Below are 25,744 nucleotides of genomic sequence, written 5' to 3'. Positions count from 1 at the left end.
CTTTATAATGACATTTTGTGCTTTTAAGAGGAACAACTGACAAAAGGAAATGGATAGATGAATCTTAATGATTCTCAACAAACAGATGTGACAGGCACAGGTCTTTAAATTGCAGTCGGTATACCACAAAACATTCCTTTTAATTTTTACACAATGTGTTTGCTTATGTCACAAAGGCAGAATAGTTTCTTGATTACAGAGGACGATTTCAATGACGGAAATAGTTGCAGTGGGGCCCTGTTGGCAAGAGTAAACAACAGTATAATGAAATTATTCCAGTGGTGTTTTTATTTCAAATGAACACTGAAGAAATGGCTTTTCTGGGGTTTGCAGACAGTGTTTTTCTGGTTTCCTGTGGATTCTGTTGATGTTTGATGGGTTTTAAATAAACTGGGTTTAGAAAATAAACTACTGTTCAAGAATTTGGGATCTGTATGATTAAAAAAAAAAAAGAAATTAATACTTTTATTCAGCAAGGATGCATGAAATCGATATAAAGTGACAGAAATACTGAATTTCTTTCAAATAAATGCTGTTCTTTTGAACTTTCTATTAATCATAGAATACTAAAACGATGTATCACTATTTTGAACATTATCTGTTTCCATCCAGCTTGTTTTGGGAGACTGCATAAAAAACGCTGGATGAAATACCAAGATGCACATTATTCTAAAAATGTGCATAAAAAGCGCATGTGCTCAATTGAGGCAGATAAAAAAAAAATCCGATAAGAAAAATTACGATGGAAACGCATTTACCCAATAAATCCCTCGAGGCTCAACAAAAAAACTGACGTGACTACCTCAACAGAGGATGTGATTGAATAAACTGGACTAACCAGCGGGCCAGTTTCATTGCACAGCATCTCAAATGTTGCTTTGGTCATTCTGAAATGCCTGAACCAATGTCTGTCATCAAAATGATTTGATTTAATTCCCTCCCAGAACCGCCTCACACGATTAAGTCCCCAAACACCAGCATCCGTTCGCAAGAAAACATGACCGTTTTTTTTTGCATTTCATCTGCACGCTCTGAGACGCAAGTCATTTATGATGTAGGAAAAAAGAGCCACTGTGGCTTCCCCAATTGCAGCAACTTCCGTTTCTATTATAGATAGTTTGTGCCAATAGAGTGCCGAAGTTACTACGTTACTCTGTAGGCCAAAACGCGGAAGTGAGTTAGCATTTTAGCACTCCCTGTTCCCTCGCTGTAAAGCCTATGGGATTTTTGAATGGGTTTTTTGCTAAATCGCCTGAAATAAGGTCTGTGGTGAACAAAGCCGTTAAATATTTTCACGTTTTGTTCTATGACATCGAACACACAGTTATAACCTGCTTGTGGTTTTTAAACTTTATTGTCTGCTTGTGTTTTTAAAAAACTTCATGCTTCAAAATGTATGCATTTTGGATTAAGATTATCTTGATAGACAAAACGTGTAAGGGTCACAACTCTTTGTTAAACACAGATCTTCTTTTTTGCGATTTTCCAAAAGTCTATGGGGAAAATGCATAGCTTTTCGATCGAGGGAACCCATGCGCCGTTAGCTTCAGAGTTGTCCTACAAAGTGACGTCATCACTTCGGCACTCCATTCCCTAGGAAGTGACGATTTCGTTCTTGTGAACACATGAGATGGAAACAGTGCTTTTTTCCGCAAATGTTTTCTGCAATGTTGCAATTTTGCACATTAAATTCGCAACTTTGAATAGAAACATGGCTACTGATAAAAAGATATCAGCCCATAACTAATGTTACTGATATATCGTACAACAGTTTTCTGAACTATGTCATTTTCCATTCCTTCATTTCTTTCCTCATGACATTTAGCACAGTCGCAGAATCGTGACAGTGTTGTGCTTTCGTTGAGACCTTCGGAACAGTGCAGTCTTGTTATTTTAACGTGCTGTACATTGTGTGGTTCTCCTCTTGCTCAACCATGTCACCTCCCGTCCTAATTCTGCACCAGTCCCTCTCGTCTGCCAAAGGACCACCCCCTCCCAGCAGCGTAACCTATCCGACCTCATTTTTTCTGTTCTGTCTGATCCCCTGTGATTCACTGTAACATCATAACCCTTGACATGCCTGCCTGTACTTCCACAAAGGGTTTGTCCTTTTGCCTATCTTCAGATCAGCCCAATCAATGTTGTTTGTTGCATTGTACTGTATGTTTTGCCCCTTATATACAGTAGTTATAAAGATCTAATTGATTGGCTTTAAAAGCTTAAAAATTTATTTTTTTTTTTGGCCATATAAATATTAGCAACTTCATGGTGTTTTTTTTTTCTCCTCGAGTATTTACTCCTTATTCTCCTATAACATACTATATGAGCCATATAAGCCTGATGTATCAAATGCAAACTTTTTAAAATATATTTCAACAGAAGAAAAAGTGAAAGTGCAAATTAATTATTTTTTTATTATTTAAAAACAACAACACATGAACTTTACACTATCAAGCAGACCATAAAATACAAAGTTGAACTTCTTTTTCAACTGTTCCTCTTCTTTGTGCCCTGAACCCCTCAGGGGCTTACCCAACTTCCCTGTTGGGACTGAAAAGACCTTCTGTGCTTGTTCCTTAAAGTGTTTATGGAATGTCTCAGCTGCTTGAGAAGTGCGGTAAATACACGGCTAATGAAATATAAAGTGGCCTACGAGCACAGGCACTGACCCCTTGGGGCTGTTGCGCAGTCATGTGTGTGGAAAGTGGTTGGTGTAAAGTGCAGCCTGGAGGTCAGACATGTCACCTATAAGATTTAGGATATTCTTCGGTAGTGTAATGGTAAACGTTTCTCATGTTAAATCTCAGTCTATGACACTGTGATTTACCACTTTTAGGGGTTACTGTTGATAACCTCTATGTACTATATGGTTGTGCAGGGCTTCAGACAAGACAAAAACAAACAAACCATGAAACATTTAGGAGCCAGAATACTTTTTAGATGATAACTTACCATATCACTTGATAAAGCTGGTTGTTCAGCAGCACAGTTCAGTTCATTGAGTGCATGCATAGCTTCTTACTTAAAGGGTCACTCCACCTCTGGAAAGATTAATGTGGATTTAAAATGGGTTATTTATGTAGAAGAAATGTAAAATTATTTTTGAATCTGGAGCTAATGTAATTTTAAATAGATCTGTTCCCACTCAGATCTATTTAAACCTCTTAATGAGCATGTTTGGTAGTCCCACCCTGATGCTCATTAGCTCTTCTCAACCTATCTGATAAATAAAGTGGATTTAATGACTGTGGTGTGGTCACTTTGATTCATCCTCCTTCATGGACGATGGAAGTGTTTTGATGAAGCATGAGAGAACTGGCCATCAGCCAAACCAGCAGGCGTTGTGTGGTTAAACGCATGCACTCACTCCTCCGGTCCAGCAGTAGAGCCACCCTTTCCCAGGCCCTGAATTTTTATTTCGATTCAGTATGTGGATGGGATTTGCTTATAAAGTCTGTTTGGGATCGCCTAACAATTGAGTAAATTTGGCCTTTACTCTATCCCTTTCCAAAGTGCGAAATAAGCAGAAACGTTTCAGTGCTGATTTATTGAAGGCTTAAGCTTGAATACCGCAGAGTCTTTAGTTGCCATGCCAACCCCTGGTTTTATGTTCTTACCAATGCTTAATTGCTTAGATGGTTGGTTTAGATATTAAAATGTTGGTCAGACTAATTGTTTTCTCCCATTGTGATGACGCCATTGCACTGAAAAACGTTTTGAAGTAACTATAAGATGTCTTGTAGAGTTAAACGTTGCCAACGGGCTGACTTTGTTAGGACTACACTGTAAAGAATGATTTTTTCATTTAAATAAAAAAAATATTGTGTGTTTACTGTTTACAAGTATGTTTTACAAGAAAATACTATTTCAGTCTTGCACTTAAAGTCATGTTTAAGTCATTGTGTCGCATGCTGTTTCTTTCTAACTATTTGTGATTTGCACTAGAGTGAAAATTGACTCGACCATTTTTTTTCAAGGGAGAGAGTGCGTATTAATAGTGTTGCAGAAACCCATAGCTATTAATTCCTTTTTATGAATATTAGGCCCAGCTATGCTTTTCCACTCCCTAAATTGTCTCAAGCCAGACATTAGGTTGACACACAATTACTAATAGCTTTTTATGCTTGGAAAAAGCAAACCGGATTGGGCATTGTCCTTTGCTGATATTTTTATATAGTGCATAAGGCATCCCATTAATCGACTAGCCACTATTTTTCCTCCAGAATAGATCTAAACAAATCTTGTATTGACTCCTCAACTGGCTGCGCTAAGTGAATTGCCTTTGACGGAGGCTATTTTTTAGTTGCCTCTTGTAGCCATGCAAATGTGACTGTGTGACTTTCTGGTAAAATCCATTTCCACTCTCACCCGCATGACCGCCCGCCTCCCCAGTGACCTTACTGTCAAGAGCTCCATTGATTTCCCGAAGAAGCAAATCCTTTTAACACCATGCCACTTTTCTCCTTACTCTCAGAGGCATCTCCTGAAATCGATGTGTGTGTGTGTGTACAGTGAAGGCCAGTAGCCCCATCATTAACCCATACCAAACAGGTGCTGTATGTTTGAATATAGATGTCACACTTGCTTTTTCTGCCTGGGAAGTGTTAATGTCCCAAGGAAACAGCGAGTCAGGGACCAAATATTTGTATATTTTGAAATGGCAGTAAAAGGGAAGATGAGCTCTGTTTGTTTCACCTGTTTCATCAAGGTCAGTTCATGAGGAGAGTTCATGAGTTCATTAAAAGAGAGTGTACCAGAGTTGGTTCATGCTTTGATTTGTTAATAAATAACTTTCAAATATCAATATCTCAGTTCTTCACCAGGCCTAGATGGATAGATGTGTTGTATATACATAGGTAGATGTATCAAACGATTAATCGCATCTAAAATAAAAGTTTGTGTTTACATAATATCACATATATAAATAAACATCAAATCACATATGTGGTGTGCTGTGTATAATTATTTTGTATGTATATATATATATATATATATATATATATATATATATATACTGTACATATGCATGTATATTTTATTTTAAAAATATTATTTTTATATACAATATTTACATTTATATAAAGTATAAATTATAAATCTATATACAGTATATGCATGAAAATATTTCTTAAATATACACAAACATGTATGTGTATTTATAAATCACGATTAATCGTTTGACAGCCCTTGTATGGATGGATGGATGGATGGAAAGAAAGAAATAGTTCTTTTTCAATATCCAATTTTCAATTATCCAATTAAAAGTAAACATAAAAGTGTGTATTCACACACAATATTACACTGATTATGTCTAATAACCTGACAAAGGTCATGTAAATGCCTTAAACTTTGTTCTTTTAATGGGAAAAAGTCATAAGCAGCTTAAGCAAAACCCGACTGGCGCGCCTTCACTTTTTATTACCTTAATTTCACTTTGCGTGTAAACACCTTTACTTCATTTTAAGCGTCGTATGCAGTAAATGCAATGAGTTCGTGTTCTGATGTCAAAAATGGAGAATAACTAGTCAATTTCAGAATTGTTTTCTTGCATTGACAAGTTTTATGAGCTGGCTTTTGATAGTTATCTATCTTTTTTTGTATACCTGTAATGACTGAAAACATGTTTTTAAATATTTCCCATCATCCATCTTCGAAATATACGTTTTGTTTCATTCCAGCACCGTGGCCATGTGCTACCTTGTCATTAAATTCTTCTGGCAGTTATGAAAACAACTACATTGAGCAAGTCCAGACTTTTAGTCTGAGTCAGTGAGTGAAGTGTGGAGATGTTTACAATTCCAGCACACAAAGAAAGACATGAAGGGGGGGCGTTCCCAGAGGCCCGTCATCATGGAATCTGACTGAGGGGTAAAATGCTTTCTGTCCTCCCACATTTACCTGGCACGACTGTTAGGCTTTTTATTTCGTAATGTGAAAAATTAAGATTGAGAGTGTCCAATGTGAAGGTCATATTGAAAATAAATCATTCCTACAAGCCTTTTAATAGACCTTGTGAAATATATTAAGAAATACCTGTTTCTGTCATTGACTCCCTCACTTCCCTTTGTACCAGTTCTGTGTTTGTCGAGGGGAGGCTGGACACGTTGAAAGAAAAAAATGACTGTGAGCTGAACTGAATACTGTAGTTCCAGTAAATGAATACTTTTGGTTCAATTAGAAAATAATTATAACAAATATCTCCATTAACTTAGAGAAGTTTGTTTTCTATTGACTCTGGATATTGCCACTTACTTAAACTGGGGATCATTTTTCAGTTTAAAGGGGAACTTATTTTATAGGTTCTCTCTGATGTTTTGGATTCAGGTCCACACTTCAGACAGAGGAGGAAGAAGAGTAACAGATTGATATTTTACCTGCTTCCTTTTGTATAATTCTTGTTCCTTTTCTATTGTTTCTTTTGCAGGAAGTGTTTTGTCGACTTCAGGATAAATAATAAAATGGTAAAAACTTAAGACTTGAAAACGTACTTGGATTTTATCTGATCTGAATGTCGCTTTGGTGTTGATGTGACGTTGCAGACGGTGTGTCATAAACAGGAAGTTGCTTTATCCAAAATAGTAACAGTTGAATGGCTGTCAGTGCACTGAAGAGCTTTTTCCTGCTTGCTATATTTACATTGTCTCCCTTCTGAGGGGAAAACAGCCCACCAGTTTGTCTTTGAGGTGTTACGGAAATTTGAGACACAATAACCACATGTTCCAGATAAAACAACCCCAGTAACACTACTAACAGTCTTTTAATACACGTACATAGGCTACATCCTTTGTTTCATGAGCTGAAGTTACATGTTAACCTGGCAAAGATTATATTTTCACACTACAGTAATGTCCTGTTTTGACTTTTGTTTCCTCTAAGGGGTCATTACATTACAGCATGATCTTTTTATCCTTGTCCATCTTCATGTTCGTCACACCGCTGACATCATAATCGTGAAATTTTGATCTGTGATATAATCAGGGGATTGTTTTGAAAAAAATAAAACATTACCAAGATGTTTAATACTTCTAAATTGTTTGGAGCACCTTTGATTTAATTCCATCGCATGATGAATACAAAACATGGGGTGTGTATTAATGTTTTAAATTAAGGAACCGTTTAGAAAGCAGTTAGACAATTTGTTGCATAAAGCTATATATATATATATATATATATATATATATGAAGAGTTCAGATGCAAAAGCCTCTAAATGCCATTTGAAATTTTCTTCTTTAATGATGATTTTTAACAAACTTGTATATTAAAGTTCAGTAATTTCACTTAAATAACAATTAATAGGTAATTATCATTGCCATTTAAGTGAAATCACTGAACTTAAATATACAAGCTTGATAAAAATGATCATTCTAGAAGAAAATTTCAAATGGCACTTCATATATATCAATTTATATTTATAAATTGATATCTATTTGTATTTGTAGTTATTGTACTATGTGTAGCCAATATGTTCAATATATAAATAAAATAAAAAAATATGAGTAATAATTAAAAAATTTGAAATGTAAAAAATGTACATTATGCAATAAAAAATATACAAAACAACTACAATATACATATCAGCCATTTGATATATAGCGTGTCTTCTTTGTGCTTAGCCCCAGCTATATTATTATATAATTATTTATTTTTGCCTTCAGTTTTGACAGATTACGCATGACCTACCACAACATTTTCACTATAGGTTTTTCAGATCATCTAATCCGGCCTTGGAAAAACTTTGATCCCTGAGTTAAAAAGATAGTTATGAACAGCTGGTTGTGTTAGAGTAGATCAGTGAATCTGATCCTGAGATGGATTGTTCCTGGCCTTACACATCTGGTGCTTCCCACCCCATTTGGGATCATATTCAAACACACGGATTATGATGATCTGTGTGTGGTTTTGTGAGTGTGTGTATGCACATATTGGTGCAAGAAAAAAGACTAAGAGTGGGGCTACTCTTTTTTTTTTTTTTGGTTGTTGGTGTTATCGCAGGATAGAAATTCTGATATTGCGTCATGATTTTAATCTGCCTCGCATTGAACTGTGTGACGCGTTTGTAGCGAACCAGCTGCGCTCGTGTTGCCCTGTGCATTGCTAACCAAAGGGTTGTGATTTTAAGTTCAGGAGTCAAAGGAGTTCAGGAGTAGTATCTTTACCCTCTCATTTGTGGATTTAAATAGAATTATATAATAGCTTTGAGTGTTTGTCATTTCAGAAACAAATTCTCCATTATTAATGTTTCCTTCCAAGGAAATGTAGGTCGTTTTTTCCTACTTTGTTCCACCGAAGTCCTGGTTGAGTATATGGGGCTGTTCGACACTGACACTGCTGTAGATGGACAAGTGCAGACATGAAATGTCTCCAAGGAATTCTTCACTTTCTAAGTGACTGGTGAACTGTGCCTTTATTATGTTGACAGTTGGTTTAGGTTTATTAATTTATGGTATTTCGCATAATCACATATATTCCCTTTTGCAATCAAGTTTTTCAATATTACACACAATTCCTTTATTTCAGCTTGACACTCGTGACACAAGTATTGAACAGATTTTGTCATTTATTATAATTTTCACTTTCCGCTTAGTCTAGGTGTTTTGGCGTGTTTGGATGTTTGTGTGAATGTGTGTTTTGTTGGAAAGATGACCTTGCTTTAAACGTATGTTTCCTGTGGAAAGTTGAGTGTCATGGTCAGACATCCCTGCACACTTCCTTAATGGCTGATTCACAGTCACAGTGACCAGTGGGTCTGTTCCACACAGTAATTCCATCCGAAGATTGACGTCCAATTTTTGGACGTCCAATTTTACTTCAATTCCTCGGTTTCACAGTTAAACTATTCCCAGACTAAAATGCATGTTTGTGTTGTCTTAACTGAAAGCTAAGTCATATTTTAAAATATGGCAGTGCCATTGTTTTGTCTCAAGATGCACACCAGTAATGTTTTTTTCTAAGGCACGTTTATAAAAACTACTTAAATGTCCTATTTGAACTAAGGGCTAATCCTGGTTTAATATAAGCCCTTAGATTTCAAGTCTGTGAAACCAGGCCTTTGTGTTTTTGCAGCGATTGTTTAAACAAGGGGGTCTCAACTTTGACCTCGAGGTCCACTTTCCAACAGAGTTTTGCTCCAACTCTAATGAAACACACCTGAACTAGCTAATCAAGTGTCTTTACATAATTTTAAAATGATGCAGGTTTTCTTCTGCGCCATTGACACTTGCTTGGTGAGAGATGCATTCAAGTTTCTCATTGAAAATAAGGGATAATACATGGCTAGCTGTAGATTAGCTGTGGATAAGACATTACTTATTTTACATTGCATTACACATTTAACATTTATTTTCCCTTACAAGACTGCATTCAAAAGTTTGGGGTCTGTAAGATTTTTTTTATACATATATTTTTGAAAGACGTCTCTTATGCATCTCTTACTTCTCTTATGCAACAAGGCTGCATTTATTTAAACAAAAATAAAAGTAAAAACAGTAATATTGTGAAATATTATTAAAATTTAAAATAACTGTTTTCTGTTTGAATATGAAATTCCTGTATTCCTATGTTTTATTCCTGTGACGCAAAGAACTTTTGACAGCCATTACTCCAGTACTGCAGTGTCACACAATCCTTAAGAAATTATACTGATTTGGCTCTCAAGAAACATTTTATCAATGTTGTGCTGCTTAATATTTTTGTGAAAACTCTGATGCACTTTTAGCAGGATTCTAGGATAAATGGAAGGTTCGAAAGAATAGCATTTATTTAAAATGACATTAGGATGTTTGTATGGATTCCCCCATATGAAACATATCCATTTTCACAGTCCATCATGTGGCCTTGGTGTTCGCAACAGGAATTGTTTTGCTCATGAGCTCAATGCTAGTCGCTAATCACATAGTAACACACGCTGCCCTTTGGCATTACTCTTCCTTCTCAGACAGCAAAGACCTCTCTCTCGCTATCTCTCTAATCCTCTACCTCTTTTCTCCTGTTCTCTATTTGTTCAAACTCTGTCTATTATTCTCTCTTTTAAGCAGGCTACATGCCAGGCCACTCAGCAGGGCTGCCTTCGTGTTTCCGGAGTCCTCTCTTTTCTGTTTCTCTCAGGTGATTTAACACCCAGTTGCTCCCATTTTTGCCCACTCTTAATGTCGTTATGCTCCAAGTAAGCTGAATGAATCGAGATACGAGACACTTTTTTTGCCAACACGCAACTTTTTTGCACACTGTTTGTGTACATGAGTGGTTGTTTTACACTGTTGTGCTGTAGTGTAAAATTCAAATGTAACTTTGCTTTTCATTTATTACTTAAAGGGATAGTTCACCCAAAAATGAAAATTCTGTCAGTATTTACTCATGTTGTTCCAACCCCATAAGACCTTTGTTCATCTTCAGAGCACAAATTAAGATATGTTTCATATAGATATGAAATCTGAGAGCTGGATCACTCCTCCATATTGGTCCATAGGCTTCTTCAGAGATTGAAACTTGCCGGCCACAAAAAGTTATTAAAGACATTTGTTAAAATAGTCCTAGTGACTACAGTGGCTCAATCTTAAGTTTATCAAACTTTTTGTGCTCTTATGGGGTTGGAACAACATGAGTGACAGAATTTTCATTTTTGGGTGAACTATCCCTTTAAAGCTCACTTGAAGTTATTCGATGCTACATCAAAAACTTCTAGCCAGCCTCACTGATAAAGTTCAAACATTATTAAAAACAAGTGAACAGTCAGTACGTATGTATGTGTACGTGTTTTTGTGTATCTACAGAGCTCTTGACTGTAGCTTTAGACTTTGCCTTATTTGAGCTGATCAGGACACCAGATAAGACAGACACATAGTCGATATGCTTGCGTCTGGATATCTCACAGGTGCTGAGCTGTTCACAGACTGCAGGAAATGAATGACTGCTTTTAGACAACTTACTTTACAAATACAGACAGAGGGATAACTCACAATTGTCAGGGCAGTCTATGAGGATTCATCATGTCTCTAGTCACTGCAGTCTATGAATCACAGCTAATGTGAATGATAGCTGCCATATATATATATATATTCCTGGTTAATTTATGCGTTATTCTTGTATGGAAAAGTGATTTCATTTTTGTTTGAACTGTTCCTTTAAGCTAAGTTATGTTATATTGAGGGAGTATGAAGTGCATTTGTTTGGTTTCAGCTCAGCAACTCCTAATTTATCAATCTAAACATGCCCAGTATATTAAAATGGCATAACTAATGCAGCTATTCATCCATGTAGCCCTTAATCCTCATCAATGGTAATTAAAACAAGAACATTGGTGTTGAATTATTCACTGCTATTTGAGTGATTAAGAGGTTTTAGTTGCCGCTCAATGGGGTTGTGTCAGTCTTCTCCTAAATGGACTGCTTTGACTTCAGTTTCACATTTCAGTCAGTGAGATGGCGTGTTTCTAACTTGCAGATCGTCTTTTCAGTGGCAGTAAGAGGGTCTCCGTCAGGACAGAGGCATGCATGAAGTCCTCTAGTCTTCCATTGTTCATTAGTTGTGTTTCAGGCTTGAGGAATAACAAAGAACTGACTCGACTTACTTGACTGACTCGCTCTTAATCTCTTTCTCTTGGTTAGTATCAGTGGTATTCCCTGGAGGTGTGGAACAAATACTCAGTCTGTCACGGCACCAGCAACCAGATCACATGAAGAAAATGTTAGCTCAATCTTTTTTTCCCAGAGTCCCGCATTTAAACAAAGGCAATTAATTCCGTTTGATTACATTAAACAGTGCATTATGGTGGACTTTTATTAGAAAAATATAAATAAGAACATGTAAAACAACCAATTCATCCTTATATTGTCAGAACAAAAAAATTACAATTCAATTGCAGAATTTTATTAAACACATTTTTAATAATTCAGGTGCAGCGTCATGCATTAATAATGAACAGGAGGCTTACTTGAGGCTGTGATTTAGAGAGATGGTAGATAATGTTTCCAAGAATAAATGTGAAATGGGTGATGAATTCCTAACGGCTTTGGTTGTCTTCGCCTTGGCAGACATTATCTGTTGCTTTCAATTATATGTCAAGGTCTTTATTGCGAAGAGGAAAAAGCTCAGGCGGTAAGTCTTTTTGGCTAAGGTTTCAGTTCTCTCTGTGGATTACATTAAGAGATCAGAGATGTATGAGACTCTCTCTGCCTGATGAAGGATGTATTGATTATTTCAGGCACTCAAAATTAAGATGTATTAATATATCACCCATTTTTGGGTGCTTCCCACTTATTGACAATGGAGATTATATTGTTGTATTGTTGTTATACTGTATATTAACTCTATTTTGAATTATTGATGTGGTTTCAAAGGGAATAAAATCATATGTTACACTTCTAAGTCAAGTATGACTCCCTGACTTCTCTTGTCTCTATTTGCAGACATCCCGTTTAGCGGGACCCCGCCTCCAGCATATGTTTATGATGGTGATCGAGGGGAGGACCAGCGTATGCAGCCTGACGTTGCGTCCTACACGGATGACTCCCTCTCCTCTCCTCGCCTTCACCTTAAGGGCCGAAGCATTAGAGAGACCTCAGGGTCCCTGGAGTCCACTAAATCAGTAAGGGACATTGATATACAGAGAACTAGCATTTGCCTTCATGATATCATGGTGTTTAAACACCTCTCTCAAGTGTTTCTTGCATTTAAAAAGTTGCTTTTGTATGATTTTTGTTTATCATTAGTGTTGCATGAAATATTGTTACCATATAGGTTATTGGCCTTTATATATATATATATATATATATATATATATATATATATATTACCTGTAGCATTTAAAATGATTGATTTTAGTTCTTTGTGTTTTATTTATTATTTATTTAAACCCAAAACTAAAAGTGTGAGTTTAAATACCATCCATTTATCAACTGTTCTCGAAAAACATGAAAATAATTATCAGCCTAAATTTTATTATCAGTTCTTTTACTTTGGGTTTAAAGGGGTCATGAACTGGCTTTTTACATTTTGTTATATTGTTGTCTGAGGTCAACTTATGACGTTCGCTTGGTTTTTGCATTCAAAAACATTAAAATGAATAAGTAATAGGCTATTTTGTACACTAGTTTTGAGTCTAGCTGAAAAACGATGGGTTTTTATGTGCGTCTCGCACTGAAGACTTGGAAGTTAACACCCACTGCTGTGAATATTACAGTTTTGAACAGTTTTGAATATTATAATGAGTTTCGACTCACCTGTCGATGCACTTGGGGGAAATTGTTCTGAAAACGTCCAATGTTGTAAAATGGCAACCAGAATGATTCGTCCATACATGTTCGACCCAGAGTCCGTGTGTTGCACAATTCCTGTCAGATCCAATGTAGACGGCACAGCACCGTTCTTTACTCTTAATCGGTCTGCAAATCCAGTCTTGTTTACAAAACAATCTTCAGTGAAATGAAGCGAACAGACGGACAATGTTTTACCCTCATCAGCTGGAACGTCATTATAAATAAAGTTTATCCATGCAGTCCTATTGGAATCCAGAGGAAGCATATGCAGCGACTGTCTTCTTCCACAAACAGGCACTGCTCAATATTTTGTATTGCTCGGTAGCTTGATCCGGTTTGTCATCACGAGGTAGGAATCTATGATATTTAGCTATGTGTGTAATGCGCAAATCGGTGGGCGGGGCTAAACTGGCCATGTTGAAGTTTATCCTCTTTGACGTCATAGTTCCCCACTTTGAAAAACGAATCGTTTGCTGGGGCTGGTGTCAATAAAAGCTTTTATTGGAATAACAAGGACGTTTTCAGTTCTGAAACTTATGGGATATTCTTATAAAATGATGACCTCTTAGATGTCAATAGCTCAAGGAAAATTTGATTTCTCAGTTCATCACCCCTTTAAGGGTCTTTTAAAATCTGTAGTTATGCAAATGTGTGAATGCGCTGAACTTTTGTCCTCTGCAAACTTTATCTTTATTCTTTGGGATGTTTTCCTATCAGTATATGGGATTATGCAGTCTATAGTTGAGTGCTGTAAATCTGTATTGGATAGGATTTAGGTTTTTATGAGGATTACCCTGCTAAGGAATTCCTAGGCCCTTTAGACTGGAATGTGTGTTTTTGGCTGAACCCTAAAGGGTTTTTGTTATGGGCACTTTCTTCATTCTTTCCACTCTCACCCTGGATATTCCCAGTCGGAGCTGGATGTCGAAAAAGGGCTGGAGATGAGGAAATGGGTTTTATCAGGGATTCTGGCCAGTGAGGAAGCCTATCTCAGCCACTTGGAGGCGCTCTTACTGGTGAGTATACAGGACTGATTTACTGCATGCTTACTCACTAAAGAGGGTCAGAGATCATAGAGATCATCGTTATAGTGGTGCTGAGCTTTGCACATTGCACTGCACCCAGATGGTTACAAATGGGAGCACATGGACACCTTTTGACCCCCTGTTTTTTTTTTTTGTTTGTTTTTTTTATCACAGCCAATGAAGCCCCTGAAAGCTGCTGCCACCACTTCGCAACCCATGTTAACCCTCCAGCAGATAGAAACCATTTTCTTCAAAGTGCCTGAGCTCCATGAGATCCACAAAGACTTTTATGATGGCCTGTTACCCAGAGTGCAACAGTGGAGCCACCATCAATGTGTCGGTGACCTCTTCCAGAAACTGGTGAGCAGTACTGTATTATATATACAGCATCCAAAAAATATTTTTTATTGAATTTTGTATTAATTTTTGTTTGCAGCAAAACTATTATATTATATGAAATTGTATCATGTTAAAAGATTTTGGCCAAACCACCCACCAGATGCATTATTATTGAAATCTAATAATATACCATTGTTACTGTTATTTATTATAACAACTTGTGGTGTAACTTGATGCTGCCACATACACGTGTCAAATTTAGGTAATCCATACATGATGTTTCTGTCAGACCACCCTAGAGAGATCTTTAGAGATGGTTTATAAACGCAGTCATCATCAAAGTATGTCTCTCCGGTCCTCCCTAAGGAAAGTTTCCTTTGATAACTGGTTTAGTGAGCTTCACGAGCAATAGCCACATCATTCCACTCGGCACAATTAGCTGTGGAAACTGAAACTTTACCCCCATCTTTATAGACGCCCGCAGGACTTGACGCTTGTGTAGATGAAAGCTTTTCAGAGGCACACGACTGCATGTAAAGCAGATAGGGGGTCTTTCTCTTAGATCGGTGGAGCTGCGGTCAAAAATGCTGGGGTTGAAAGGTATTAGGGTGTTGTAGCTGGATCTCACGACAAACTATAAAGTTTTTTTGCAGATTTGTTATTATTTGAACATGTTCTTTGAGGTTCACTTATAATTTTAATATAAGTTTTGCACAAAAAGTTATTTATGTGCAGAAAAATTATTCTTTTTTGACCCTCTCTCTGAAATTATCAGTTTTTATGGGACTGCTCCTTTGATGCTTGATGGATAAAGTCATTGTATAGGAAACAGTATCAACGCCCACTTGCTATTGGATGCGAGTAATCTGTTTTTTGAAAACATTATTCATGTAAAACTGTCATTTACACACAGAGCATTATAAACCCATTTACTTACAATTTTTGAGATGCAGCTGCTGTCAGATCATCCTTCAAAAAAGTTTCTGCTCTGAACAAACATATAAAACATCCGACACAATCCGGGACACCATTAAAATAAACTTAAGCGCATCTGTATCCAGTGTAGACAGCGTCAGTGATTATAATGGGTTCTTACTTTGACGCAACGGCAACGCTTACATCCAGTGTAGAAAATGTCAGCCATTAAATGATGATGTATAACTATTTGTCAGTTTCTTGCTCTGGAGACAGTCATATGCAAATATATTTTACCTTCTAACTTCGCAGATCCCACAATATTAAAACAATCTATTTTAAGCTATGAAACTCTTTTTTCATTGGATGGATGTTTTGATTGTACAAAGACCTCTTACATGTTTTTGCCTGGAACAAGGACCATTAAAAAAAGAATCTGTGTTTTTCACCGTCTTTTTGACTTTCACATTATATCTCTGAATTGTGACTTTGTTTCTATTATTTTACCGCTTTATAAACCACCGTTCAAAAGTCAGTAAGATTTTTTTAAAAGAAATTAATACTTTTATTCTCAAAAGATGCATTATAATGTAATGTTATTAGACATTTGTAATGTAACAAAATATATCTGTGTAAAATTATATATTTTTCTTTTGAACTTTATGAATTCTGTACAAAAAAGTATCATGGTTTCCACAATATATTAAAGAAGCACAACTTCTTTTTAACATTGATATTAGCTTATTTTATTATAATATAATATTTTTATATTATATTATTTTAACATCGGTAGATAATTAGAAATATTTCTTGAGCACCAAATTGGATTATGACAAGAGTAATGATGCTGAAAATTCAGCTTTTGTTCATCACAGGAATAAATTACATTTTTAAAATATATTAAAATAGAAAACACTTATTTTAAATTGTAATAATATTTTACTGTATTGTTAAACAAATAAAGGCAGGCTTGGTGAGCACAAGAGACATCTTAAAAAACAATTTAAAAAAAATCATTAAAACATAAATTAAATTAAAACTTTGCTCCACTCATAAATTCTGACGTTTCCACAGTTTGGGTTTGGGTTAGAAACATATCACCATCCCCTCTGGGATCCACGGCCATGGTTGTAGCTGTGAATTTAGGTGTTGTTTGACACAAATCTCTTCTTTGAAATATAAAGGCATTGGGGTTGAGGAAGTGTGGCCTAAGGCTGAATTCATTGTTAATCCCACAAGGATTATATTGTTAGCTGCAAATACCTGTGGTTATTATTTGAGGCATTAATAACATGTAAAGCGGAGCATTTTTGTGCCTCGTGCCTTTATCTTTGTGCTTTTCGATACTGTATGTTTGCATGAAGGGCATATTTATAAAGCACAAATATTTGGGGAAAATGCCATTCTCCTTACCGTGTGTGTGTGTTTGAAATGACAGTTCTCTTCCAGGGTGTGTGTGTTTTACACAGAGAGGGGTAAATAAACAGGAAATCCCGCAGGGAGTCATGGTCGCACAGAGTTTTCAGTGGACAGTGAGTCCAGTGTCTGCTCTGTTTCCCAGAATGCATGATGTCATAGTCCATGTGTCTGCCCTGGAAACCCACTCACCGCTGGGCATTCCCTTGCCCTCTCCCTCTCCCTGTGGACCGCCAACTCTCATGCCATGGGATTTACTCCCCTGACTCATTACACAAGTTTAGACCAAATTTGGCTCAGATGTTGTTTTCGTACTTTAACGAATAGGTTCAGGCCAGTGTTTCCTACAGAAATTAGTCCACCCTTCACTACACTTATATACTTACCGGTAGTCAGACTGACTAAAACACATCTTTTTAAACAATTCATAATTTTTTTTTAATCAGAATACACTGGTCAAGTTTATGACTCACTAAAGTGAACCGGCTCATAAGAGTCAGTTGTTCATGAATCAGGATACGCTTATGTGTCGGTTCATTTTAGAAAGTCAAAAAAACTTACAGCTTGATTAGAGTCTTTTGTTTGTGAATCAGGATCTGTAAGCTTTTGACTCTTTAAAATGAACTGGCTCATAAGATAAGAGTCATTTGTTTGTGAATCAGGATACACTGGACAAAATGCTGCAAGTATTTGACTCGCTAAAATGAACCAGCTCATAAGAGTCTTTTGTTTGTGATTCAGGATACACTGGTCAAGCTGTAAGCTTTTGACTCACTAAAATGAACTGGCTCATAAGATAAGAGTCTTTTGTTTGTGAATCAGGATACACTTGGTCAAGCTATAAGCTTTTGACTCACTAAAATGAACTGGCTCATAAGATAAGAGTCTTTTGTTTGTGAATCAGGATACACCGGTCAAGCTGTAAGCTTTTGACTCACTAAAATAAACTGGCTCATAAGATAAGAATCATTTGTTTGTGAATCAGGATACACTGCTGGTCAAGCTGTAAGCTTTTGACTCACTTAAATGAACCGGCTCAGAGTCTTTTGTTCGTGAATCAGAATAAACTGGTCAAGCTGTACGTTTTTGACTCACTAAAATGAACTGGCTAATATTTGTTTGTGAACTGGTAAACACTGGTAGACTTTTCCATGACATTATTCCATGTTTATCACATTCAGTATGACCTGAGAACTCACATTCACAGCTCAAATAAAATATAACTCTTTTTGCCATGGCATTGAAGATGTGTCCTCAGAACACTTCACTAGAGAGGAGTCTTTAGAAAGTGCTTCTTTTCATTTTAATGGTCCTTTTCACCCTTTTAATGAGTATTCATCTTTTATCAGTGAGCCGAGTTAACAGCACGATGTAATCCGTCTTTTTTCTGATCTCTGGGTAATGATACTCATATTCTGGATCGCTCACAAGTTTCCCCAGTTGCAGTATAATGGCTTTGTTGAAGGAAGTACTTAACCTCTCTGTCTCATGACAAGCCCCATCACAAGTCCTTTTTCTTATTTACCCCAATGTTGGCAGCACTCGAGATGTTGCCATGGAAAATGCTTGTTATGTGCCCATTTCACAGTTGTTGTCTTTTGAATGGTGTTTTTTCTTCACGACACAAATGCTCATTCACCACAACATTTTGGCTACGTTTACCCCAAGTCACTTCTCCTTTGTTTCAGTGTGTGTTCACTCTGTTAATATGCCCTTTTTTGACACATTTATTGTGTGTTTGATCTTTTTAGATAATAATAAGTTTCAACTTATTATCTTTTTATATAAATATATAGTTCAACCACTTACGTCATTGTCATAATGTGTCTGTTGTGTTGAGTGCTGTTGTCTTTATGCTGGGTCAGGCTGGTATTAATACGAGGCCACGTAAAACTGCCTGCTCTTACCTTAGTAAGCAGAATTAAGCCGATGTAACATGCATGAGTAATCTGCCTCTAGCTCTGACTTTTATCTTTAAACCACCTTCTCTTTCACTCTCTCCTGTCGTTTTATCTTCCCACACAGGCCAGCCAGCTCGGCGTGTACAGGGCTTTTGTGGACAACTATAAGGTTGCCGTGGAAACTGCCGAAAAGTGTTGTCAAGCCAATTCTCAGTTTGCCGAGATTTCAGAGGTCAGTTTTAAGGGCGCTTTCATTATACTGTCAAAACAAGAGCTGAAATCTTTGCCTCTTTGGATATTTTATGTATTTGTTTCCCGTTTTACCTTCAGAATCTGAAAGTCAAGAGTGCTAAAGAGGGTAAAGATCAGAATGCCAAGAACTCGTTGGAAAGTAAGAGATCATGATTCATTCACTAATTCTCTCTTTTTTCACTGCTTAGTATTCTGATCACTTCTTTGCCGTTCACATTCTCAGCCCTGCTGTATAAACCGGTGGATCGCGTCACTCGCAGCACCCTCGTCCTCCATGTGAGTGAAACTGAAAGAGTATACACCTAATCATGACTTTTTCTCAAGTGAAAGTGTTTATCCTTAGTGGCGCAACATGTTTGATTTGGAAGTGCATGGAGTAAATTGATTTACACATTTAATCAATTGAGTGTTTTGCACTATTAGGCCCCATCTACACTTGGTGATAAGATGCATTTTGGTAGATGAGAGAGACACGTGCCCATTTACGCCTGGTGGTGGCCTTCGGTGACTGTTAGAACGCATTCTACCCGGTCCAATGCGTTTTTCAACTACCTCTGAACAAGCTTAAAAGGTTTTAGATTCCCTTTACACCAGATTTTAATGTCGTCCACTTGTGATTCGATCAACCAAAATGCATCTTAAAGGGTTAGTTTCACCCAAAAATGAAATTTCTGTTATTATTTATATATTCTGTTATTATCCAAACCCGTAAGACCTTCGTTCATCTTTGGAACACAAATGAAGATATTTGATATATGAAGATGCATAATGAAGATACCCCCCTTAGATAGCAGTGCAATTACCATTTTAGGGCCAGAAAGGTAGTAAAAACATTGTTAAAATAGTCCATGTGACTACAGTGGTTCAACTTTAATGTTATGAAGCGATGAAAACACTTTTTGTATTTAAAATTGTTATTTTTTTAAACAACTGAATTCAACAATTTTTTCTCTTTCGTGTCAGTCTCTGACGCCGTTCACGTTGTAAACACAGTGCAGTGTTTCTGGGTTGTACGTCATAATGCCAGCTCAGTATTGGCCGGCTCCTGCGTGAGTATGTGTCGTGGTGCTCATGTGAACAGCATTTTTTTTTTTTGGCACAAAAATATTCACATCGCTTCATAAAATTAAGGTTGAACCACTGTAGTCACATGTTTTAACGATGTCTTTACTAGCTTTCTGGGCCTTGAAATTGGCAATTAAGTAGGTCTATAGCCTGGCTAACCCCAGACCATGTATCATTGAGAATAAGACGTGGTCTGGAAACCACATGTTCATTTTCTCGTATTTGAGGCGCGGTTTACGAATGCCCTGAGCCATATTATTGGGTGCTACAAATGTCTATCAAATGCACCTGTATGTAGCTCATACCCAATCGGTTCAATGATACCAGATGACGTATGTAGAGCGACAGAAAATTAGACGATGGGTAGAAGAAGATGATGGGTCAGAGATTTAGGAGATTTATGTATAGACAAAGGCTGTATCATAAGGTAACTTCACATCCGCTGCCATGATGCATACGTAGATATAAACAAACTGCTTCGGTGTGTCGCATGTACGTCGTCGTCGTCTTGCTGCTCCCTCCCCTTTTTTGTGATTGGTTCACTATCTCAGGCGAAAATTTGGTTCATGGTGTCCAGGCTGCCTAGCATCGTGAATAAAATCGCGCTGCGACAAGGCAGCATGGGGAAACCCAGGCTAGTTGGAACTAACCATGAACTAATACCAGGAGTAAACAAGGCCTTAAATTAGCCTGTGTGTTTCTTTAAATTTAGGACCTGCTGAAGCACACCCCATCCAGTCATCCAGATCGCCCTCTCCTGCAGGACGCCCTCCGTATTTCCCAGAATTTCTTGTCCAGCATTAATGAGGAGATCACACCCCGTCGTCAGTCTATGACGGTGAAGAAAGGAGAGGTAAGTGCTGCCCAACTGTAATACGGCCAGTTTGTATTATGGGTCAATGATGTGACCTTTTTTTTGTCTGCATCTATCAAATTTTTATAAAAGTGAATACATAATTATGACATGAATACAGCTCTTTTATGATTATGTTTTTATGTTGTGGGGGTGGGGAGGGGGGTTAGGGTGATAAAATAGTCCTGAAATCAATAATACACTTTTAATAGCTAGTTAATAAATAAATTTAATTATATTTTATCGAAAACTGATTCATTACTATTGTATAAACTTTCGTCCATCATTATGCAACCAATATGCTGGGGGGGAAAAAAACATAAAGTGACATCATATGAGGACCCTAATGACTAAGATATAAAATAAAAATATGATAGACAGATAAAATTAGGCATGTAAGGCCTTTTTTGGACAAGGTGTGGCCTCAAAAACTTTGTTTTTCTTCTTATTACCTTGAAATGTAATTTAAAAGACCTGTATGCTCTCATGTTTTCAAGGTGATGAGGTCTTACTGTAATTCTCTTATAATGTACAGTAATTCTTAGGAATACTACCAGTCTACAAAAATTCATTAGTACACTCCGGTTTCATAACACTTCAAGAGTCCCGTCAACAATATAATCATCTCGCGCCTTCCTGTTCCCCTTCCTCATTTATCAAAGGTATTTTTTTGCGAAACGAGAAGTGTCTCAACACCCTTCCCAGTTTCAGAATGAACACAAACACTCTTGCATACGACCCCTCTGTACTGTGAGTCAGTTGACTTTGTACTAAACTTCCGCGCAGATTACTGGAAAACTGTGTGGGAAGTGACTCTCTGATTGTAGGCTTGTGGACATGCCAGGCATTTTTATTACAGAAAATATAGAGATTCAATTCAAAGATAGACTATTTATTATTTGAATGATTAAAAGAATGTCTGACGGATGAACCGCAGAACAAAAGCTCAATTAATCATTCTTCCAGTAAAGATTTGTACTTTGTATCACACAAATTTGTAATAAAAACATCATTATAAAAACTTACGAGAAAGTATTCATCATAAAATATTATTTTTCAACATTAATCATTACTGTGACTCATTGCCAGAGACCCAAAATATCTATTCGTATCTCCATTAGGATCCAACTAACAATTTTGTATTAAAGGAACTTAATCGTAATTTAAAACTCAAAAGGAGAAACTTTAAAGATTCATTTTTCAATTTCAGTGTATTATAACTGAAGCTTTCAAGCAAATGACTCAAATGCACAAAAGTGCCATGAACGTAGCTTATATCTTTTGTGCATTATATTCCAAGTCCAATTGAATTGATTTATTAGTAAAACTAATAATAAAACTAATAAATGTATCAATAATATGATAAATGGAATTGCATGGATACATTTTCATTCAGAGCTCTGATAATGCCTGTTCAGAAAGAAATATTTTCCAGCATTATCGTTTCTTTATGACAGGACATCTTGGTCCATGTCCTGTGTAATTATTGTCTGCGAGATGATGGATTTCCAGTTCATGGCCATGTTTTGCATCTCATCTTAGGCTGTTTCAGCAGATGTCTCTGTATGCAGCTAAAGTCAATGCTGTACCCGTATATCACGTGAGCCAAATCTTGATGGAAAAAAAAAATGCAAGTTTAAACATAAGGGATAAACACACACTCGCTGAAGCCAGCGTCACAGGTCAGACCCAATGTTTTGAATGGATCTACACACACACAGAGACATTTAGGCCATGAAAAGAGCAGATGTCTTTCACATATGTCACACACCCTTCAATTAGGGACGAATCGGTCACTCAAGAATGCAAATACACACCCAGTTATAAAGACTGACCTGAGATGGACATTTTTGGGAATATCTCGCAAGGATCGTTTCGTGACTACTTGTGTTTTTGGTTGTTGTTTGTGGAACATATGTTGTACATTTTGTTGAAGGTTAAATTTGGATGCTTTTTTCTCTTATGTGATTTACAGTAGGTAATTAACATCATATCTGCCTTTTGTGAATCGTCTCAAGCGCACTTTTTTAAATCCCATCAAGCCTTGCTTGTCCGAGGTTGAAACCCCCTCAGGCTGCCATAATTATCAAGAAAATAGTTCCTGTGACTCACCCACAATAGCGCAATTTCTTAAGTGTGTCATGCCTCCATTTGTGTGAATGAATCTGAGCCTCTCATTGGCTGTTTTTCCTCCTCACCTACTTTAAATGACCTTCTGCCTCAGGAAAAATAATGACTGCCACAGATTCATGGGGCAGTAAACAATACATGAGCTCCCCCTATTGTTAAACAGTTGAAACTACATGTGTCAAGGTTATTTTTGGTTTGCAAAAAATTCTGACGACCCTTTTCACATTTCCAGAGTTCAGAAGCAGACGTCGTCATTGGGTAATCTTATATAGTGGTGAACAGAAAATTCAACAAATTGATGTTTTTTAAATTAAATTTGCTATTTCAATTTCTGAATTCCAAAACAGCATTTCTGAGACTTTACTAAAGAGGGGCTAAAAAATAGAGTGATTGATAACATTGGTCAGAAGAAAAAGAAAAAATGTCAAATTTGTCCTCACTATGATATGGAAGCACATCAACACAGTACGAAAACGGTCTCTAAGTACTTGTGTTGGTATTGTTATGATTATATCTGCAATTTTATAGAACTATACCAGAAAAAAAAGACAGTTATTGTTTTAAAAGTATTGTCATGCATATTAAAGTCATCCTAATGTCTTTAAAGAATCGACAGCTCCTCAGAGACCAGTTTATGGTGGAGTTAGTAGAAGGGGCACGGAAACTTCGGCATGTCTTCCTCTTTACCGACCTGCTGCTTTGCGCCAAATTGAAGAAACAAACAGGAGGGCAAGTCAATCTTTATTAAACTTTATTTTCTTCTCCTCGTCTTCATTGTCACGGATGTGACACCCTGGTTTCTGTGTCTCCCAATGTTTAGGAAGGGGCAGCAGTACGACTGTAAGTGGTATATCCCGCTAGCTGATGTCACCTTTCAGACCATCGATGAATCCGAGTCCTCCCCGGTCCCCCAGATACCAGAGGAAGAGATTGATTCCATAAAGGTCAAGATCTCCCAGATCAAGAACGAGATCCAGAGAGAAAAGGTAGGTCATTAGAAATGCTTTTCTTCAGCAAACAGTCAGCTTTGTGTTAATTGTTTCCCATCTCGCGTTTAGAGAGTGTGTAAAGGAGGGAAAGCCCTGGATCGCCTCAGGAAGAAACTGTGCGAACAGGAATCGCTGCTGCTGCTCATTTCTCCATGCATGGCCTTCAGAGTCAGTAACAGGAATGGCAAGGTGAACCAATAACAAAGTTTGTATTTGCTTAAAGGGATACTCCACTTTTTTTGGAAATAGGCTCATTTTACAGCTCCCCCACAGTTAAACAGTTGGGTTTTACCGTTTTCGAATCCATTCAGTCGATTTTCTGATATTTAGAAGAATATTAGTAACCAGATAGTTTCTGGTCTCATTGACTTCCATAGTAGGAAAAAATATACTATGGAAGTCAATGAGACCAGAAACTGTCTGGTTACTGATATTCTTCTAAATATCAGAAAATCGGCTGAATGGATTCGAAAACGGTAAAACTCAACTGTTTAACTCTGAGGGAGTTGTAAAAAAAGTGGAGTATCCCTTTAAAAGTTCTTTAAGACTTTTGAAAACTTTACCCAACATATTTAAATTCTGACCAATTATTCGCACTAATATTGTTTCTATGTTCATGTTATGGCAGATAGCTGAACAATAACAAAGATTGGAATTCTATAATTGTCTAAAACACCCAGTTTAAAACTGACAATTCGAACAAGCCATTCACAAATGTTCTTATATCTTGTGTGTTTGATTTCTTTTATTTCAGGGCTATACATTCCTTATTTCGTCTGATTACGAGCGAGAAGAATGGAGGGAGGTCATTCGGGAGCAGCAGAAAAAGTGTAAGCGCTGCTATTCCTCAAAGAAACCTTCCTAACTTCCAATAAAAATCACAGCGGGGTTCCGTAAACTGCTCTTTTCCGTCAGAGAGAGTGACTTCGTTAAATTCAGATGTTGGTGGCTTCACTGACCAAGTCTGAATGTCTTTTCTCAGGTTTCAAGAGTTTTTCTTTGACTTCTCTGGAGTTGCAGATGCTCACCAACTCCTGCGTGAAGCTACAGACGGTTCACAATGTTCCTCTGACAATCAATAAAGAAGGTGAGAGCCTTTTTATTTGCTTCATTAAGAACTATTTGCCCTTCTTTCTAGGGTATCTGAAACATGTCATGACTTTAATTGCTTTTTTCCCCATATAGATGATGAATCCACAGGGCTGTATGGCTTTCTGAATGTGATTGTCCATTCTGCGTCAGGGCTGAAACAGAGCTCGAGTAAGTTGTCTGGCACGCAATGTCTCACCTAGTTTATGAGACTGGAGTGGTGTGTGTTTTTTTTTTTTTTTTTTTGGTGGTTGCAATTAGATGGAGTGAAATCCAGCTCACAGTAATCATTAAATTATTGAATGCCTCCCTAATATGTGCGCACATGCATGAAAACACCTGACATGCGCCCTGCTGTTGTTGGGCAGAGTTCTCTATGAGCAGCTGGGGAACGGGCGGATTAACAGGGAACACTGCGTTCCTTCTTAAATCTGACTTTCCATCGTTAATTTCCGTCTCTCTTTGTGTTTCTGCCTGGCTTAAGAAACTCGCTAATTTATTGTTTCTGCTTTCTTA

General features: G+C 37.0%; 1 protein-coding gene across 2 annotated transcripts in view; it reads left to right on the top strand.

Moving 5' to 3' along the window:
• The window catches only part of LOC120484583 (breakpoint cluster region protein), a 46,783-nt gene that overhangs the window by 5,956 nt on the left and 15,083 nt on the right, over positions 1-25,744 (top strand). For both annotated transcript variants that reach the window (XM_039679859.2, XM_089119552.1), the window contains 13 exons: positions 12,406-12,584; positions 14,166-14,270; positions 14,454-14,639; positions 18,975-19,082; positions 19,181-19,241; positions 19,326-19,378; positions 20,880-21,020; positions 23,758-23,879; positions 23,971-24,136; positions 24,209-24,328; positions 24,894-24,969; positions 25,122-25,226; positions 25,325-25,399. In XM_039679859.2, coding sequence (XP_039535793.2) covers positions 12,406-12,584; positions 14,166-14,270; positions 14,454-14,639; positions 18,975-19,082; positions 19,181-19,241; positions 19,326-19,378; positions 20,880-21,020; positions 23,758-23,879; positions 23,971-24,136; positions 24,209-24,328; positions 24,894-24,969; positions 25,122-25,226; positions 25,325-25,399 — 1,497 coding nt within the window. The remainder of the gene's footprint in view (positions 1-12,405; positions 12,585-14,165; positions 14,271-14,453; positions 14,640-18,974; positions 19,083-19,180; positions 19,242-19,325; positions 19,379-20,879; positions 21,021-23,757; positions 23,880-23,970; positions 24,137-24,208; positions 24,329-24,893; positions 24,970-25,121; positions 25,227-25,324; positions 25,400-25,744) is intronic.

This window comes from Pimephales promelas, chromosome 14 (genome assembly GCF_988280905.1).
Source record: "Pimephales promelas chromosome 14, fPimPro1.hap1.1, whole genome shotgun sequence".
Lineage (NCBI taxonomy): Eukaryota > Metazoa > Chordata > Actinopteri > Cypriniformes > Leuciscidae > Pimephales > Pimephales promelas.
Note: the sequence above shows the minus strand (reverse complement) of the source record. Positions and strands in the feature narration are given on the sequence as shown.